The 19,488-nt window shown below is 42.2% G+C and overlaps 1 protein-coding gene and 1 long non-coding RNA gene across 4 annotated transcripts in view; both read right to left on the minus strand.

Annotated features, from left to right (window-relative positions):
* Positions 1-19,488, minus strand: part of LOC309651832 — a 437,596-nt gene that overhangs the window by 242,520 nt on the left and 175,588 nt on the right. The window lies entirely within an intron of this gene.
* The window catches only part of GABRA3 (gamma-aminobutyric acid type A receptor subunit alpha3), a 258,489-nt gene that overhangs the window by 19,772 nt on the left and 219,229 nt on the right, over positions 1-19,488 (minus strand). For all 3 annotated transcript variants that reach the window (XM_082444886.1, XM_082444885.1, XM_082444884.1), the window contains 2 exons: positions 16,727-16,870; positions 1,281-1,433 (listed from right to left, as the gene is read on the minus strand). In XM_082444886.1, the coding sequence (XP_082301012.1) occupies positions 1,281-1,433; positions 16,727-16,870 (297 nt within the window). The remainder of the gene's footprint in view (positions 1-1,280; positions 1,434-16,726; positions 16,871-19,488) is intronic.

A 19,488-nucleotide genomic window follows, 5' to 3' on the forward strand; every position in this document is an offset into this window, starting at 1 on the left:
GACTAGTAGTCCATCCATCCATCCATTTTCCTGCTACAACAGTATAAGCTCATGTGATTAACATTCCAGTTTTCACTTCCTTCTTCCATTTGGGCCACTGAGTATTTTCTTTCATTTCTTATGAGTTCAGATATTAAAAAAGAGTGTTTTCTATATTTTATCTGCTTTTTTTAGGATTTTGTAGAGGAAGATTTTTCAGGGTATCTAGTTTGTAATATTTCCAAAAATTGGGCATCTTTAATCTACTCCTATATAGATTCTGCTCCCCCAACTCCACTAGAACTGTTCTTTTCAAATCACTAGCAACCAAGCATATCATGATACCCAACAGTTTTTATCTGCATTTTACCTAAACACACAAAATTCACCCCAGAGGATTATTCCCTTCTTGAAACACTCACCTCTCTTGACTTCCATGATATCACACCCTTCTAATTTTTTTTTCCTTTTTTCTTACTTTACAGGTTATTATTTCTCTTCCTCCACTACTGTCTCCTCTTCTACCTGACCTAAAATGCTTCTTCTTTCTGAAACAACATCATTTACTCTCTAACTACACAGTAAAGCTTCAGGATATCAGTAGGAAATATCGGTAGAAAAGTCTTCTTTGTGAGTACTCAGTGTATCCAAGTATATGGAGACAGTTTAGTAGATTAAAAGAGTTAATTAATGTTTATCTCCTAAAAAAAAATCTTACAGTGGGAAAAACAGGCAGAAAATGTTTTATGTGCTTTAAGTCTCCTAGGGAAAAGTGCTAATGACATGCAAATCTCTTCCTAGACAACAGTAAATTCATATTGAAGAAAATTTCTCTAATTGTAGGTACTATTGTAAAAACCTTCAAACTCTGTGTAGCTCTTACTGAATGTCAGATAATTCATACTTTCAAAAAGGCTAGAGGAGAAGCAGCAAAGTCAGATGGTCCTATAAAAAAATGGGTCAGAAGAAAGCCCCAATCTACTTCTCTGTTGTCAGCTTAGTTTCCCACCCTTCACTTTCTCCAGCTCTGCCCACTAATTTCCTCTCCTTTTCACTGACGGCTCCATCCCTCTCCAGCTCCTGAAGCAAACCTGACTGAGACAGGAAGCATTTCAGTAAATCTTAACACTCCAACACTCTTATTTCCACTGCCTTTTAAGAATTCAGTTGCTAGAAACACCAAGATCCAGTGACTTAGTTACTGATGCTGGGCTCAGGTGTTCCTCACATTCACTCCAGTAATGGTTCTTCCACCTTCCTCACCCCTGCCCCTGCCCCATTCTCCATAAAACAACACTCACCAAAGACCGTGCGGGCAGGGACAGACTCTCTGTTGAGCCAGAAAGACACTTGTGACAGAATGACAGTCATGATACATGGCAAGTAGGTCTGGATCACAAAGTAGCCAATTTTTCGCTTGAGATGGAAGTGGGTTGTCATGACGACATATTCTCCTGGAGAGTAAAATTAGACATTATGCAGCCAAATAAACATTGTTGGATCAAGGTGGGCCCCAATTCAGTTCACAAAGCTCCTTAACCTTATACTCAAAAGAAGACATTGCAGCACCTCTCAGGTCCACATAACCAGATCTCTTTAATAATCATGAAGTAGTACAGAGGTGGGTTTTTTTGTTTTTTTTGGGTTTTTTTGGTGAAAATGTTACCAAACGCAAGTCCGTGTGCCCAATGCACAGTGAGGCCAAACAATACTGAAACACATCGGAGTCTGGAGCAGAGAAAGGATTATTGCAGGGCCATGCAAGGAGATGGGTAGCTCATGCCTTAAAAAACCGCAAACTCCCCAAAGGCTTTCAGCAAAGCTCTTTTAAAGGCCAGGTGAGGGAGGGGCGTGGTTAGTTGTTACAAACTTCTTAGTGTTGGATCCTTTGTTCTTGTAGCTGTCCACCTAGGTCACGTTGTTACCGAATGCAAGTCTGTGTGCCCAATGCACAGTGAGGCCAAACAATACGAAAACATTGGAGTTTGGAGCAGAGAAAGGATTACTGCAGGGCCATGGGTGAGATGGTCATGTTACCAAAATGTTACCAAACGCAAGTCCGTGTGCCCAATGCATAGTGAGGCCAAACAATACTGAAACACATCAGAGTCTGGAGCAGAGAAAGGATTATTGCAGGGCCATGCAAGGAGATGGGTGGCTCACACCTTAAAAACCCCGAACTCCCCAAAAGCTTTCCACAAAGCCCTTTTATAGGAAAGGTGAGGGAGGGATGTGGTTAGTTGTTGCAAACTTCTTGGTGTCAGATCCTTTGTTCTTGAGGTCAGGTCATGGTCAGGTCATGATGTTCCTGTAAACCTCCACCAAAATAAATGTTATTCTCTGTTCTGACAAGAAAAGGAAAGGGAGGCATTTATTTCAGTCTCCATGCCTCCTTGCAGCTTTTAACAAATCCCATAAGTAAAGCAATGTCATTACCGCTCAATTTACTTGTTCAAGGTTCCAAGGCTCCGAGGTCAGGTCCTAGCTAAGAGGAGGGTGTACTGTGCAGGCCGGTCACCCTGTCTGGGAATGTTCATCCAGCACCAAGTCTGGGTCCTCCCACCAGTGCCCAGGCCCAGCTGAAAAGGCAGATCTCAGCTGGTGCTGCCCTCAGGGCCAGGTCCCCAAACCCCACCCAGCCATCATCACTGACAGAGCCAGGCGCCCAGGACGCAGCTGGCCCTCAGGCTTTTATTTAAACTGGAGAGAATCCGACGCTTCCATGGACTGCAACGAATGGAGACTGCCACCACTATTACGTTGCTGAGGTGGGGATGGGGGAGAGGTTCACTGCTGCTTCAAGGCCTGAGCCTGGCCAGTGGGCAGCGGTAGAGGGGGCTCTGGGGCTCTGTGGGACACAGCCCTCAGCCTGTCCCCAGGCCCCCCAGCTTACCTGCCAGGCCCCCCAGCTCACCCACCGCCCCGAGGCCAGAAAGCCTGGAGGGCCTGGGGAGAAGGCCGCCATCCACACTCTCACCACACTCTCTGACTCGAGGACCCCTGAGAGCTGACTGTTGGATGAGTGGGCCCTCTGACCCCCGTGGCAAGGGTCTCATGCTAACCACTGCGCACCTGCCCTGCCCTTGTTACATCCTAGGAGGGCACTGCAGGGGCGTGGACAGCAGCCGAGCTGAGGGGTTCACACCATCCAGTAGCAGATGCCTGGCATGTGGGTGGGCAGAGGCTGGCATCTTGGGCCCCAGGCCCGGGCACCAAATGTCCCCTGTACTGGCATGGAGGGACCATTTAGGGAGAGTGTCAAATCCTGTATCCTAGTGCGGTAGCCCCGGCCGGCCCGTCTGTCCAGGCTTCCACTGCCCCACCTCGGGGAGGGCTTGGTAGGAGCAGGCAGGCCAGGCAGCTGCATTATTTCCTCCGGGGCCATTTCCTGTCCTCCCTGACCTTGGGGAGGGCAAACACCCCAGCTTCCTGGCCTCCCCTTGCTGCCAGAGGCGCCCCCACAACACCTGTGCTGGGGCCTTGCACATCAGATGCGATGAGCAACCACCCCTATTACAAGGTCACAATGTTCCAGCCGTAGCACCTTCAACTGGCATTTCACGCCAGCAGAGGTTCTCCCAAATTCACAGTCACAATATTGCCATCTCCACCGGTCTGCTGGTCTACCTGTCAGTGTGCCTGCCTGGAGACCTGAAACACCCCAGACTCAGACTCACCCAAGGCGACAAGCTGCAATGTATGTGTGTGCCTGAGGCTGCTGCAGCACACTGCTCCTCCAGGCCTTGGGCGGCAACTGCTGGGGCAAAGGGGGAGAGCGCATAAATGAGGCCGGTCCTGAGGACAATGACCCAGGGAAACTGCCACTGTGGGGACCACTGTGACACTGACTGTTGGTGGAATGGGACCATTAGTGTGCCTGCACTGTCCCTATTACAAAAATATATGCTTAACAGTGTACCAACACAGCTTGCTCAGAGCAATTTTGACACGAGTTCATTCAAATATATTAATGTCCTCATGTAAATAATAATGAAAAATAATCTCTTCTATAGCATTTGCTATGTAACATTCTTAAAGTATTTAATCTTCACAACAACCCTATGAGGTCGGTACTATTGTTATGCTCATTTATGGGTCAATAAACTGAGGCAAAGAGAGACTAAGCAATTTGCAGAAGATTACCCAGCTAGTAAGTAGTAGAGCCTGAATTCAACTCCAGATGGGTTGGCTCCACAGCTTATACTTTCTAACCACTACGCTCTGCTGTTTGAATGGATTTATTGGGTTAAAACCTAAAGTTCACATAGCAGAATATGGGCTGGCCCACATCACCCCTCTTCAAAATAAGAGTGAACACGTGTTAAGCTCTTACTATATACCAAACAACTTTGAGTGTTTTTGAAGTATTAACTTTATACCCTCCCATCAACTCTGTAATCCAATAGTTAATTATCAGTTAATTATAATTATCAAATTATGCTGGATTTGTCAGCAGCATTTTACACATTGAGCACTCCATTCTCCTGGAATGAATCTCTTCACCAAACTTCTAGGCCATGTTGCTCTTCTGGTTTCCCTCCTACATCATGACCTGTCCAATCTCCTTTGCTGGTTCCTTTAAATTCTCAACATTTGAGATTGTCATGACTCAGTACTCTTTTCTGTCTCACTCCCCTGGCATTCTTATCCAGGCCTGTATCTTTAAATAATATCTTCAACTTTGATAATGCCCCAATGTATATTTTCTGCCTGGGCTTCCTGCTTGTTATGGGTTGAACTATGTCTCCTGGAAAGATATGGTGAATTCGTAACCCTGAATACCTCAAAATGTGACCTTCTTTAGAAAGAGGCTTGTTGCAGATATAACTAGTTAGGATGAGGTCATACTGGAGTAGGATGGGACCTAATACACTATGACTGATGCTCTCTTTTCAAAAGAAGAGAGAGACACAAGGAGATGTGTGATGACAGAGGCAGAGACTGTAATAGGGGCGGGGCAGGTACGAGCTATAGCAGCCCCGCTCAGCCATTGGTTGGTGTCACAGTGGGCCCCTCCCCCAAGCAAGCAACCGTTAGCAATCAACTGTCAACAAACTACTGTTAGTGGTCCTGCTCAACCATTGGTTGTTATTCCTTGCTCCAACAACTGATCTCCTGATTTATTGGCCTGTCGTGTGGCAAGCAGAATGAGATTGGGCTTGGTAACAAATTTTTGGCAAAGCTAGCCAGGAGCCTTGCTGCTTGTGGCCAGCCAGCCCAGGTTGGGGAATTTTCAGGTAAGGCCCTAGCAGCTGCTGGGTCCACTTGTCCTGAGGACCTTCCCTTCAAAATTCCCTGAAGTGGCACTGGCTGCCCCAGCGCTTGGCAGTTGGAGCAAGGAACCAACATTTGGGAGCCGATGGGCTCCATATAGTAGGGTAAGTCACTCTGGTGTGTACAACCGGGAACATTTTCCCCTCTCAATTTGGGCTTTTGCTCTAAGGGACAAGCCAATTTGTTCATTTGATTGGGGTACCCTGTTGGAGAGGGGAATCGCTGTTGGACTCTACCTGATTTGTGAGCTGATTCATTTGCTTTTGTTTTGTGTTCATTTGCTTTTGTTTTGCATTAATTCACTTTTGTTTTGCATTCATTCATGATGGAATCTGTTTGTGCCTTTGGTATTGGAATTTGCCTGTGCTTTTTGTGTTTTGTTGTTCTTGAACTTATAAATATGGGAAAAACTCCATCTGTCCCTAAGGAAAGCCCTTTGGGGTGTATCTTAAATAAATGGGCAAAATATAGCTATGGGCCTATGACTGAGGAAGAGATGATATTCTATTGTAATAGTGTGTGGTCCCAATATACGTTAGGATCAGGAGAGCGATGGCCCTTGAATGGCTCACTTAATTATTATACAATCTTGCAATTACAATTGCTTTGTGAAAGAGCATGTAAAAATGATGAGATTCCATATGTAGAAGCATTTATGCTATTGCATCAGGAGGAAAAGAAGTCAGATAGCTGCCACCTTATGGTACAGCTGTCTGAAAGGAAAACTAAGGGAAAACCTGTTCTACAAAAGGGAGAGGGAGAAAGTGAGAGTGAGGACATGTTATTTCAAAACTTAAAACCCCCTCTGGCCAACCTGGCTCCTCCACTGGCCGACCAGACTGCAACAGCAGTTGTTCCGACAGCCCCCATGCCACCAACATATTCACGGCCCCCTGTTTCCCCTACTTATGGGGATCAATTAGAAGTTTCTATGTTAACCCTCGGGGCACAGGGGCCTGGTTTGGTGTCACCATCTAAGAAAGACCCAACAGGGCACCCAATTTGGACTGGGAGCTACTTTCGGAGCAAGGCAATTTCCCTTGTGCCAATATCCCATAGGAAGCTTTAACGCAGATGGCCAACCAACTGTGTTTCTATGGATGCACAAGCCATTCTCAACTTCAGATTTGTTTAATTGGAAAAACCATAACCCTACATACCAAGAGGACCCCCTCCATATGACTGAACTTCTCACTTCTATCTTTGACATTCACCATCCCTCTTGGGCAGACATTCACACTCCTATGAATATGATGCTTACTGGGGATGAAAGAAGGATGGTTGTTGACAAGGCTAGAGAGGAATCACACCAGCTCCATCTACCAGATCCAGATGAAGCTCCAGAAGCAAATCTGGCAGTTCCTATTGCTGAGCCTGACTGGGATCCTAATATTGGGGGCATGCCACTTCTAGAATATTATAGGAGATGTGTCTTAGTGAGTCTTAGAAAGGGAGTACCTAGGCAAAAGAGCTTAGACAAAATTCAGGAGATACACTAAAAACCAAATGAGGATCCATCAGAATTTCTAGAAAGAATTTATCAAGCTTGTAGGTGCTACACTGATGCAGACCCTGAGGCCCCCCAAAATATGAGAATGGTAAATGTGACATTCACTGGGCAAAGTGCCCCAGGTATAAGAAGAAAATTACAAGTTTGATGGTGCACTTGGAATGAACCCTTCTCAATTGGTAGATGTTGCTTTTAACGTGTTCAACAACAGGGCACAACGACAGAAGCAAGAGGATGCAAGACAGAATGCCACTTTGCTGGCAGCAGCATTGGATTTCCGGAAGGCTACTAACCCAGAGAGAGGTAAGTCACCACTGGGGAGAGAACAATGCGCTTACTGCAAGGAGGAAGGGCACTGGAAAAAAGATTGCCCTAGGCTGAAGAATAAGAAAGAAAACAATAAAAGAAAGATAGGAGCCTCTCATATGGTAGAAAGGGAGGAGCACTCTGATAAAAGCCCAAATATGTAAGCAACAAGTCACGTATCTGGGCTTTGTCCTTTCCCAAGGACAGTGGGGTCTTTTGACTAATAGAAAACGGGAAATTGAAGGCTTGGGAACACTCAAAACTTGCAGACAACTGAGGGTGTTTCTGGGAATGGCAGGGTTCTGTCAGGTTTGGATCCCGAACTATGGGTTCATAGTAAAGCCCCTCTGTGAGGCTTTAAAGGGACATGATTTTGAGCCCCTTACTTGGACTACAGAATGTCAAACAGCCTTTGAAACAATAAAAACAAAGTCAGTCTCAGCCCTGGTTTTGGGACAACCAGACTTAAAGAAACCTTTCAAACTGTATGTCCATGAGAGATAAGGCATAAGCCTTGGGGTGTTAATTCAAACTCCGGGGAATAGCCCTCAACTTGTTGCCTGCTTCTCAAGACAGACTAGAACAGACTGTTAAGGGATGACTCCTCTGCCTTCGAGCTGTAGCAGCTACTTGTGACATATTTCAGGAAGCTGAGAAGTTTACCCTGGGGCAACCCACCACTGTGTATGTCCCTCACCATGTCCTTTCTTTACTGGAGCAGAAAGGGGGCTATTGGCTGACTTCTGGAAGAATGGGAAAGTCCAAGCCATTCTCCTGGACAATCCCAACATAAGACTTCAGGTCACTTCAGCCCTAAATCCAGCCACATTGCTCCCGATTGATGTTGCACAATCCCCAGAGCACGACTGCCTACACGTCATCAAGCTAGTGTATTCTAGCAGACCTTGGCTGAGCCAGATATGGAATTGTTCACCGATGGAAGCAGCTTCATGGACCAAGGTAGGTGATGCACTAGGTATGTGATGGCAACCCTTGAAAGGATTGTTGAAGCAAAAGCCCTGCCCCCAGGGAGCTCAGCTCAGAAGGCAGAAATTGCTCTGACAAGAGCCCTGCTCCTCGCTAAAGGGAAGCAAGTAAATATATACACAGACTCTCACTATGCATTCTCTGTGGTGCATGCTCACGGGGCGATCTGGAAAGAAAGGGGGCTTCTCACTTCAAACAATAAAGACATAAAACATGCTTCTGAAATCCTGTCACTATTAGAAGCAGTCCATAAGCCCTCACAAGTGGCTGTAATGCACTGCCCAGGCCACCAGAAGGGTGAGACTCATATAATAAAGGGCAGTCAGTTAGCTGACCAAGCTACAAAGAAAGCAGCAAAGGAATAGGGTTAACAATCCATGATATGGTCACTTCTCCCACAGATCGACTTGTCAAAATACCAGCCAGTGTATTCAGGAAAGGAGAAGCAGAGAGCCAAAGAATGGGGATTCACTCTTGATCACACCTCACTTGGCTAGAAATGTAAAGTACAAGGAATTGTTTTGATTCCTGAGGCCCTCTTGGACACTGTGCTGCAGCACATTCATAATAGTACCCATTACGGGAGAGATGCCACCTTACAACAGATTCAAAGATATATAATGGGGCCTAACCTACAAAGGGCCATCCAGCAAGTCACTCAAAATTGCATGATTTATGCTAAAAATAACACAAAAACTGCTGTCAGACTTCCCCAGATGGGGACTCAGCACAGAGGAACCTACCCCACCGAGGACTGGCAAATAGACTTTACTCAAATGCCTCGAGCCACAGGAAATTTCAGGTACCTGCTAGTATTTATGGACACTTTTTCAGGATGGGTGGAGGCATATCCCACCAGGACAGAAAAAGCCTCCAAAGTGGTTAAAGTCCTCCTTAAGGACATTATCCCCTGATTTGGTGCCTAACTCCCTTCAAAGTGATAATGGGTCTGCTTTTGTCTCTAGCATAACCCAACAAGTGTCTACAGCACTGCAAATGAATTGGAAGCTACATTCATCCTGGAGACTACAATCAACAGGAAAAAACCGAGAAAATGAATTATACACTAAAAAGGAGCATTGCTAAAATACGTCAAGAGACTAATTTAACTTGGGAGAAGGCGTTGCCAGTTGCCCTGCTATGGATCAGAGTGGCTCCCAGAAGCAGGCTTAAATTAGGCCCCTTTGAAATATTGTATGGTAGGCCATTCCAGGTGTCTGCCCGGGTGGGAGGATCTATAAATGCTCTGAAAGATCTAGCAGTTGCCAATTATGTTAAAGCTCTGGGCACTATACTAACCTCTGTTCATGAGTTTGTTGTCAGCAGGTGTGCCAATCCAACTGAGGTAACGTTACATCCTTTCCGGCCCAGAAACTGAGTCCTCCTTAAAACCTGGAGGGAACAAGGGACTGAGCACCAGCTGACCGCAAGGTGGACAGGACCACATGTGGTATTACTTACCACACAGTCATCTGTCAAGTTAGCTGGAGTAAAGCCATGGATTCATCACACTCGGGTTAAAGCAGCACCACTGTCATCAGAAAATGACCCAACTCCTGAGAGGCCTAGAGAGCAATGGGTTTATGAAGCCTTAGAAGACTTAAGGTTGCTCTTCTAAAAGAATAAGTATTGAGATTAAAATTTCTTTGTAGAAGGAATTTCATCAGGTTCAAATAGTTGTAGATAAAAAGAATTGTATTGCTTACTAACATTTTTAAGGAATATTCTCAACCCAAAGCTGATCAATTCCATTTCACAATCACCCCCTCATCTCCCCTGTTCAGTGGGAAGTAGCCAGAAAAATCGTCACCCCTTTTCCCACAAGATTGTGGAATGGACATTGACAGTGGGGAATTGTAATAGTGGTGGGGCAGGCGTGAGCTATAGCAGCCCCGCTCAGCCATTGGTCAGTGTTGCGGTGGGCCCCTCCCCCAGGCGAGCAACTGTCAATGAGCGACCGTCAGTGGTCCCACTCAGTCATTGGTCAGCACTACAGTGGACCCCTCCCCCTTCCCCTCTTCTGTATAAAAGGAGCCTCCAGAAGGAACCAACCCAGCCAGCACCTTGGTTTCAGACTTCTAGCCTCCAGAACTAGGAGACATAAATCTCTGTTGTTTGAAGCCATTCAGTTTATGGTACTTTGATATGGCAAACCTAGGGTTCCCTATAATGCTCTATACCTATATATTTCATTATCCATTAGATATCACCACTTGGGGATCTAATAGGTATCTTGACCTAACATGTCCAAATCTTAGCTCTTACTGTCTCCATTTCCTACCCCCTCCAAACTATCCCTTCCAACAGATTTTCCTATCTCAGTAAATGGTAGCTCTCAGGAGCACAAATCAAAATTCTTCAAAATCTTTAACATCATCGACCACTCCCTCTCCCTCCCTCGTGCATGTTTCCATGTGTACATACACAAATGCAGACACGGACACAGATACGTTGACAGTTCTTCAAAATATATTTATAATTTGAGCATTTCTCACCACTTCCGCTGTTACCACTTTGGACTAAGCTACCATCATCTCTTACTTAGAGTACTGTAATAGCTTTCTAACGTGCCTTGCCTCTGTACTTGTCCCCTTCAATGCATTCTTAGCGTACCAGCCAAAATGAGTCTATTATAATAAAAGTCAGATTCAGTCTTTCTTTTGCTTAAGGCTCCCCAATGGTTTCCCATCTCTCAAAGAGCAAAAGGCGAATTTCCCCAAAGAGTCTCCAAAGGTCCATGCAATCTGATTGCTCTACTACCTTTCTTGTTAGAGCTTCTTATTTTTCACCTCTCTCTCTCTCTCTCTCTCTCTCTCTCTCTGCCCTCATTTGGTTTCAGTATGTCTCCCAAATGAGGCAATTTCCCACTTTCCTACCTCACCCACTCCCTTGTACCTAAGCCTAGGAAGCACCATCTGGTTAGCCAAAGCTCAACATACAATCCATATTGTGTGTGTATTCACATTCTAGCTTGTTTATGTGAACATGAAAAATACAAGTAGGCTTAGTTTTAATTTAGCAAAGAATTGTCATACAAAATTGTAGAATTTCTTCATTATAACATTGCGGTTGCTTTTTTTTTCTCTCTGCCACTTTTTCAATCCTTTTATTTATTTGTTCCCCACCCCCTCCCCCTCTCTCCTCCTTCTCCCCCTCTCTCCTATCTGTGTACATTTCAACTGCTTTCTTTCCCTGTCCTTCTGTTCACTCTTTTTCTCAGCTGAGGAGGCACTGAAGATTTATTTTTAGCAATAGTTGGACTTTGATTAGCTTGGGGAATTTCCTCCCCTTCCACATATTAGTCTCACACCCCTGAATTCCTTCCTGTCTATTAATCTTATATCTGATCATGTAAAATATTTAATATTTATGAATAATATTTATTATATATTTTATATAAGTTATATTCTGTAGATCTGAAAGGAAAGCAAGTGGACTTTTCAAAAGCTTATCAAATTAGCCATTGTTTTAAATAACTGAATATATTTTCTTAAGCCTCTCCTTTTCTATCCTTCTTTCCTTCAATTTCTATCTTGTTGTTTCTCTTCCAAAGAAGCAAAGAGAGTGATTTAAGATCAGCAAGATGGTGGAATAGGACAGCCCTGGCTCTAGTACCCTGTCACAAAAATATGGTTTAGCAGCTACCCACGGAAGAGAACACTTTGTGAAAATCCTAGATATAAGAAGTAAAGCTGAAGCAGCACCCATCCGGGGCATGAAAACCAAGAAAAGTGACATTAGAAGGATAACAGAAGTGGTATCAATTTGTCGCCTTCTTCCCTCCCCCAGGCCAGCTCAGTGCAGCACCTAGAGGGTACCTCTGAGTCTATGGTTTCTCCAGTGGGGAAATGAGAACCCAAGGCAGATATCCAGCTTTCCTGGGCATTCCCCTGGAGGCCCACTTCTGTTTTGCCTCATGGGGAACGCTCTGGGAATTGGCAGGGCCAGATTTGGGGTCAGCTAGCACAAAGGAATATGGCATAACTTACAGCCAACATTGTGCGAATCTTGGAGGTGGTATCAGGTCCCCTGCCAGCATCATCGCCTGATCAAAAGTACAGTCAGCAGTCTAAATTCAACTGCAAGGGAACCCAACCTCTGCGAGCAGCCCGAAGCTCTGGCATACAGAGTAGTAGACACAAAAGCCCCGCCCAACAGCAGAGCTCAAGCCAACTGCAGAACTCCAGCAGAGCCCTCTTCCAGTGGCAGTGAGCCACGTAATAGGGCCACGTCCCTTGGTGGCTGTTGCCTCACTGCACCAAAATGGTGACCTCAGGGGTCAACTGCTGCTCTGGCTAAGCAGTCATGGGGTTTTGGCGCCCCCCCGCCCACAGAATAGCATCTGCAGGTGGGTCAAAACACACCCGCCACGCTGCTCTTATTTTCTGATTTGTCTTCACTTACCTATGTTCCATGTCTAAGCAAATAATATACACAGTGACAGTAATGAGAGTTTTTCTAACAAATGGTCAAATTTCTAGGAAAGATGCAAAAATAAGATCAGGCTCCTCTTAGAAAATTAATGTAAATATTGCAAATAAGGGGAAATGGAGACAGTGCTGAAGTAGGGAACAGTGTGAAGAACTAGCCATCAATTTAGAGAAATTTCGTTCATTTATTTAACACATGTTTGAATCTGGAGCAAAGAGCAGGAGCCCTCTGCTTAGAACTACTTCAAGCTGAGGACTGACAGCTTTCAGAGAGAAAACCACTCATACAAAACAGAACACCCACAGATTGTGGGTTTTCCTCTGGCCCAGCTTCCCATTAGTATGTTGGACACCACATAGAGGAGCATATCAGAATTCAGAAAGGAATGCCCATAATTTATAGTCACATGAAAACAATATACATTTATGTGAGGTAATATTTATATGGTTTCTAAACCAAAGGGTGTCAAATAATATACAGCAAAAAGTCTACCTCCTTCACACCATTTCATTTCTCCTTCCTTTAACTACAATTAACAGCTTCTTGTGTATATTCTAGAAATACTATTCCTATACTAATATATATCCTATAGTCTTTGGTGGTTTTGTATTTGCTATTTTCACTCAACAGTATATCCTGCAGATATTCCCATTTAACTTCCTCATTCCTTCTTACACCTGCTTCGTTTACTGATGTACACTGTATCATGTTTTCAAAACTAATTTGCTATTATAATCTAATATCTGCAATAACCCTATTTTCAAATAAGGTCACATTCTGAGGCACTGGGGGTAGGATTTCAACATATCTTTTGGGGAGACATAATTCAATCCATAACATCTGCATTGCCAAGAGTGAAGGGAAACTGGCATGCTCATACACTGATAATGAGAGTGTGAATTGTTTCACCTTTTAGAATGGCAATTTGTCAATATGTATTGAAAACTTTTTAAATGTGTCTACTTTCTGAAATAGCAATCTCAATATTTTGTTTTTATCCTAGGCAGGTAATTACATAGGAACAAAATGCTATATGGAAAAAGAAGATCTTTGCAGTGTTCTTTATATCATTAAAACAGAAAATAAGCATAGGTAATTGGTTAAATGGATTATGATCCAGTAAGATGAAGATATTATTGAGTTTCACAATGAAATGCTATGCTTCCCACTGATAGCAACACTTATCATTGTCAAGAAGGCTGGCTGTGGCCTCAGATGCTGGCCTTTTAATTTTCTTTTTAAATTTAGAGTAAAACTAAAACAGGTAATAATTAATATATGCCCATTCTAATTGTTAAAATATTATTACTAACTACTTAGAACTAACAACAAAAAACAAATGCTGGTGAGGATGTGTGGAAATGGAAACCCTCATGTACTCTTGGTGGGAATGTATACTGGTGCAACTACTATGGAAAACAGTATGGAGTTTCCTCAAAAAATTAAAAATGGGGGACTTTCCTGGTGGTCCAGTGGCTAAGACTCCACGCTCCCAATTCAGGGGGCCCGGGTTCAATCCCTGGTCAGGGAACTAGATCCCACGTGTCACAACTAAGAGTTCACGTGCCACAACTAAAAGATCCTGCATGCCACAACTAAGATCTGGTGCAGCCAAATAAATAAATAAATAAATAGATAGATAGATAAATAAATAAATAAATATTTTTTAAAAATTAAAAATGGAACTACTATACGATCCAGCAATTCCACTTATGGGTATTTATCTGAAGAAAATGAGAACACTAGCTTAAGATATATACACCTCCATCTTCACTGCAGCATTATTTACAAGAGCCAAGACATGGAAACAACCAAAGTGTCTCTCCATGGATGAACGGATAAAGAAGATGTGGTATATATAGATACAATGGAATATTATTCAACCATAAAAAGAAGGAAAATTTTTGCCATTTGCAATAACATGGATGGACCTTGGGGACATTATGCTAAGTGAAATAAGTCAGACAGAGCAAGACAAATATTGTATCTCACTTATATGTGGAATCCAAAAAACAAAACAAAACGAACAAAAAACCAAGTTCATAGATACAAAGAATAGATTAGTGGTTGCCAGAAGCCAAGGGTAGGTGTTAGGTGAAATGGGTGAAGGGAATCAGAAGGTACAAACTTCCAGTTATAAAGTAAATAAGTCCTTGGGGTGTTATGTACAGCATGGTGACTATAGTTAGAATACTATACTGCACATTTGAAAGCTGTTGAGAGTAGATCTTAAAAGTTCTCATCACAAGAAAAAAATTCTATAACTATGTATGGTGATGGATGTTAACTAGACTTCCTGTGGTGATCATTTCACAATACATACAAATATTGAATCATAATGTTGTACACTTGAAACTAATGCCAATTATATATGAATAAAAATATATCACTAGCTTGTGTGTATATTTTATTTGGATCCTGTACACTTAGTGACAAGAAAACATGCTTACAATATAAAATTACACAAAAAACAGCTTATAAAACAGTATCAATATTTTGGTCCCATTTATATAAAACCATATTTATATTAAAAGTGCAAAGAGAACCTTCTTAAAGGTTACACACCAAAATGTATAATAATCAGTTAATGCACTAAATTCTTCGAAAAAGTTTTTTTCTAGATGGTGGAATTAAAGAATATTTTAATTTACATTTTTTGCTCCTCTGATATTTCTAATTTTTCTATCATGAACGTGTGATAAAGACTAAACAAACAGTGGTTTAACCAAATGAAATGGAGCTGCTTGGATGGCTAATGATGGGTCTCAAAAGTTGATACCAGGTGAGCAGTGCCAAGGAGGGATGGGGAAGTCAGGAGAGTGAACAGATGCTATAGCCCCAGGAATTCTCTCCCTTCTGCGCAGTGGACCTCCAGGGCTCCTGGGTTACCCTTGGTCTCTAGGGGTCCGCCTTGCTGTGCTGGGATGCACGGAGCCTTCATCAGGAGCCTGGGTACTCTTTGCCCACAGGCTGGGGTGGGAGGGAGGGGAGGGTCTGATCTCAGATGGGAGGTCGTTTGCAGCAGCAGCGGCACCCCACAGCAGGAGGTGGCTTCCGCTCAAAAATGCAAGGGTCACAGTAGGACAGTAAAAATACACTTTGTACATGTAGGCACTAAAGGTCCTCCTCCCTCTACCTACTTGGGGAGAGCAGAACTGGCCAGGTGGGTACTTTCCCCTCACCCCCACAGATCAGCTGACCTTCTCCAAGAGATCATGTTCTCACAAACCTCTGGCCTTTTGAACCTCCGTATTGCCATTCTCAAGAATAGCCTTTCCCCACACCAAGTTCCAAATCTCTAAATCCTGTTGTCCATTAAAGCCATTTCAAATGCTGCTTTTTTTTAGGTTCCCACCCCTGGTCCTAGGATGGAGGGAGAACAGACCACAGACATACTGTAACACTATGAGAGGGAACAGCAGTGTCCAGCTAATGAAAAAAAGGACAAGAGTACCCTACTTCGTTTATAATTGTGGATTCAGAGATCTTCCATGGAGACAAGTGTTGAAAGTTCCCACCCTTTCATGGCAAAAAATATTGTAAGATATGTGGGCCCCTAAGATATACTCCATTTTGTCAAATACCCTAAAGTTAGTTGGGATTCAGGGTGCCTCCTTCCTCAGGCCCCTACAACTGGTCAGTTTCCAAATAGATAGGACTTAAGGCGACAGAACAAGCCTCTAAGTTCCATTTATCAATGTCCAAGGAAGAGCCATTGAGAGGACCTGGCAATGTTTGACAGACACACTTGTTTCTGAAATGGGTGATTCACTTAAGAAAATAATTCCATGGCTCATTCCTGGACCTCCTGGCTGTGTTCTGGCCTCTCCTGGGGTTATTACCTTGCCACCTCTGTATTGGCGGAGTTAAGCAAATATTTTCATGAAAACTTTAGGATCAAAGTTTAGCTCTCCCACTATCATGACTTCCCTCTGCTTTCTCTTCTACCACAGTCCAGCCCTAATGACCTTGACCTAACTCACGATGAAACAGCAGGGCATCATGGTTAAAAGCATGATCTTGGAAGCCAATCTGCCTGGGTTCAGATCTTGGCTCTGACATTACATAACTGTGACATGGAACAAATTATTAAACATCTGTATGCCTCAGTTTCCTTAAGATAATAGTACCTACCTCACAAGACTGTTTTGTTAACATAAGTTTTTATAAGCACTTAAAACAGTGACTGGTATGTGGTACAGGTTACAAAAATGCTTGCTAAATAAAATAAATAAATACCTGTACTAGACCGGATTATTTCTGTGCCAACAACATGGCCCAGCAGGTCATATTGATTCAGTCGAGAGCCATCCTGTGCCACTTCCACAGATTTGTTCTTCCCAAGAGTCCAAGAGTAAACTACTTCGGCTGTTGTATAGGCATCTAAGGCAGAAAAAAGTCAAGAAGGAGAAGTGAGGGGAAAGGAAAATGATTATCTCTGATACTAAACTTGCATGAGATTGAAATACAACTTCCATCCCAAAAGAGTTTTAGATATGTGGTATATCTTCAACTGAAGTACATTTATCCATGCATGTATTAAGTACTTGTTGAACAATTACTAACAGTTTATGCTGAACACACAGAAATAAACCCAAAGTGGTCTCTTGCTTCAATGACTCACAGTCTTCTGGACTGCCAATAAATTGTTAAACTTTTCCTTCTCTTGGAGGATAGAGAGTAGGGGCAAGGGGAGGAATGGTTAAAATATTACCTAATGCAGATGTCACAAATTCAAATGCCCACAGGAGCTAGAGAGGTATCTTAAATGACCAAATCAGGCTAGTTGTAGGAAAAATAAACTGCTAGAAATGTAATAAAATTTTCTTTAATTAATTATGGGGTGAACATATGAAATAATGTAAAAAAATCATACTGGGGATATTTTAAATTCAAAATGAAAAATTACAAATTAAAAAAAGCAATAATTAATGATTATAATTTTATTTTGAAATTTATTACCACTTTAATTTTGCAAACCAGAAACCTGCCACCATTCCTTCTGCATCAGGGTGTTAATGTCAGGTCTTGTATTTGGAATTCCAATGTCGAGTACAGAATTTAGTACAGATTAATTTTAACAGGGGTGTGGGTAAGGAAATGGTGAGGGAATGAGGAGTGAGGTTATTTAGTTTTAGTCAGTATCTTAAAAGAATAGAGTTGCTTTCTTTCCAGACACAGATTAACTCTTTGCACAGTGGGTTTTATATTTGGGGTGAGCACTTTGCCCTAACTCAGATATCTAGTCTCATAATAAAGGGAAGCTGACAACCATACTGCTCACCCTCTTCATTCATTTTTGAGCTGTTTATTGTTCAAGTCATTGGGAGGTCTCCAGCTCATGGTGGCAGCTATTATGTCCATAATATGCTCTACTTAAACCTTTTACCACAAAGCAAATAATTGCTAGTCAATCTACCAATGAACGAACATAAATTCTGTATCCCTACAAAACTTTGCAATGTTGGATATGTATTTCATAAAAGTCTGACATTAACACTTACATGTATTAATTGTGATCTGCTTATGTTACATTTTTTAGGGCTTTTTTCAATATATTCAAGTAAACCATTTTCTGATTTGCTTTTAATGGACATGCCCAAAAGTTGTTCATTCACATCAAAATTCTCATTGAAGTTGTGAGAAAATACACATAACTCTCATAAGTGACAAAAGAAAATGCCACAAGAAATCTAACTTTTAAACATAATATGCCCTGTATATGGTCTCAGTCATTTCTTCAACTCACTGACAAAAATACTTCTGGTTCAATGTATAATTTCTACTGCAATTAAAGACATTTTTATAAATCTTGTGTCTATAAAATATTTTGATGCCTGTGAAGGTTTATTGCTTAATTAATGCATAACTGCTTTTCCCAGCAGCAACACTTAATGTATATATTCAAATACAAAACCTGTTGAACTTTCAGTCTGTTTAATAAAGTTAAGATTTTCATTGTACATCTTTTTTAATATATCAATTATGGTTCTTATAATGGATTGCATAATGTCGATATCTGAAGTTTTATTTTTCAACAAAAGCATAGTGTGTATGCATAGAAACAGTGTATAAATATTCTTCATTTTTATTAGGAAATGCAAACTTGCCATCTTTTTTGAAATAGTCCTTTCAGTCTATCTTTTATTTATTTATTTTAAATTTTTATAGCTGTGGGTACAAGAACTATGTCACTTTCCTCTTAATTCAACTAGGAGCTCTTAAATCTATCAACTAAGTGAGTTGATTAATGGCAACTGACATTGGACCCTGTTTTCAGGGAGAGAGCAGAAAGTGCCCATATACAAGGGACGGCCACTACTCAGCCCCAGCTGTTTGTGACCATGTGCGGATTTGAGTCCAATGTTGTCCAATCTTCTGATTTCATAAAATAATAAAAAAATCTGGAATTTTGTATGACATCTCCCAAATTTCAAATCTTGGAGGATAATTCTGAAGGTTATTAACACTGTATAGATCAAATAAATGACATCTGCAAACCACCAACTTGTAACCTCCTGTCTAGAGATTTTCCCCTATGGATGGCTGTGGTCTTTTGTGATTCAGTTTTGGAAACAAAGCATCCTCTGCTGCCTATGGGGTATCTAGGGCTCCCAACTAGAATTGAGATCTTTAAACTACTATCACCAAGAAGAAAGGGATATCCTCTCCTCAGGACTCTTCTCACACACTTACCTAAAACTTATACTAAGACTATGAAGTGAGGACTATCACAAGACTATTAATAAAATGTGATTTCACAAGGCCCTTGTCCTCTCATCTTCCCCGGTGCCTTCCATCCTTAATATACATGTTTGGGTTCTACTATTCCGAAACATATAATTACCCGTATGTGTCTTCTTTTATTTTTATTTTTTTATTATTATTTTTTTACTTTTTTTATACAGCAGGTTCTTGTTAGTCATCAATTTTACACGCATCAGTGTATACATGTCAATCCCAATCGCCCAATTCATCACACCACCATCCCCACCCCCATG

The sequence above is a fragment of the Balaenoptera physalus genome, assembly GCF_965194825.1.
Source record: "Balaenoptera physalus genome assembly, chromosome: X".
In the NCBI taxonomy this organism is placed as follows: domain Eukaryota; kingdom Metazoa; phylum Chordata; class Mammalia; order Artiodactyla; family Balaenopteridae; genus Balaenoptera; species Balaenoptera physalus.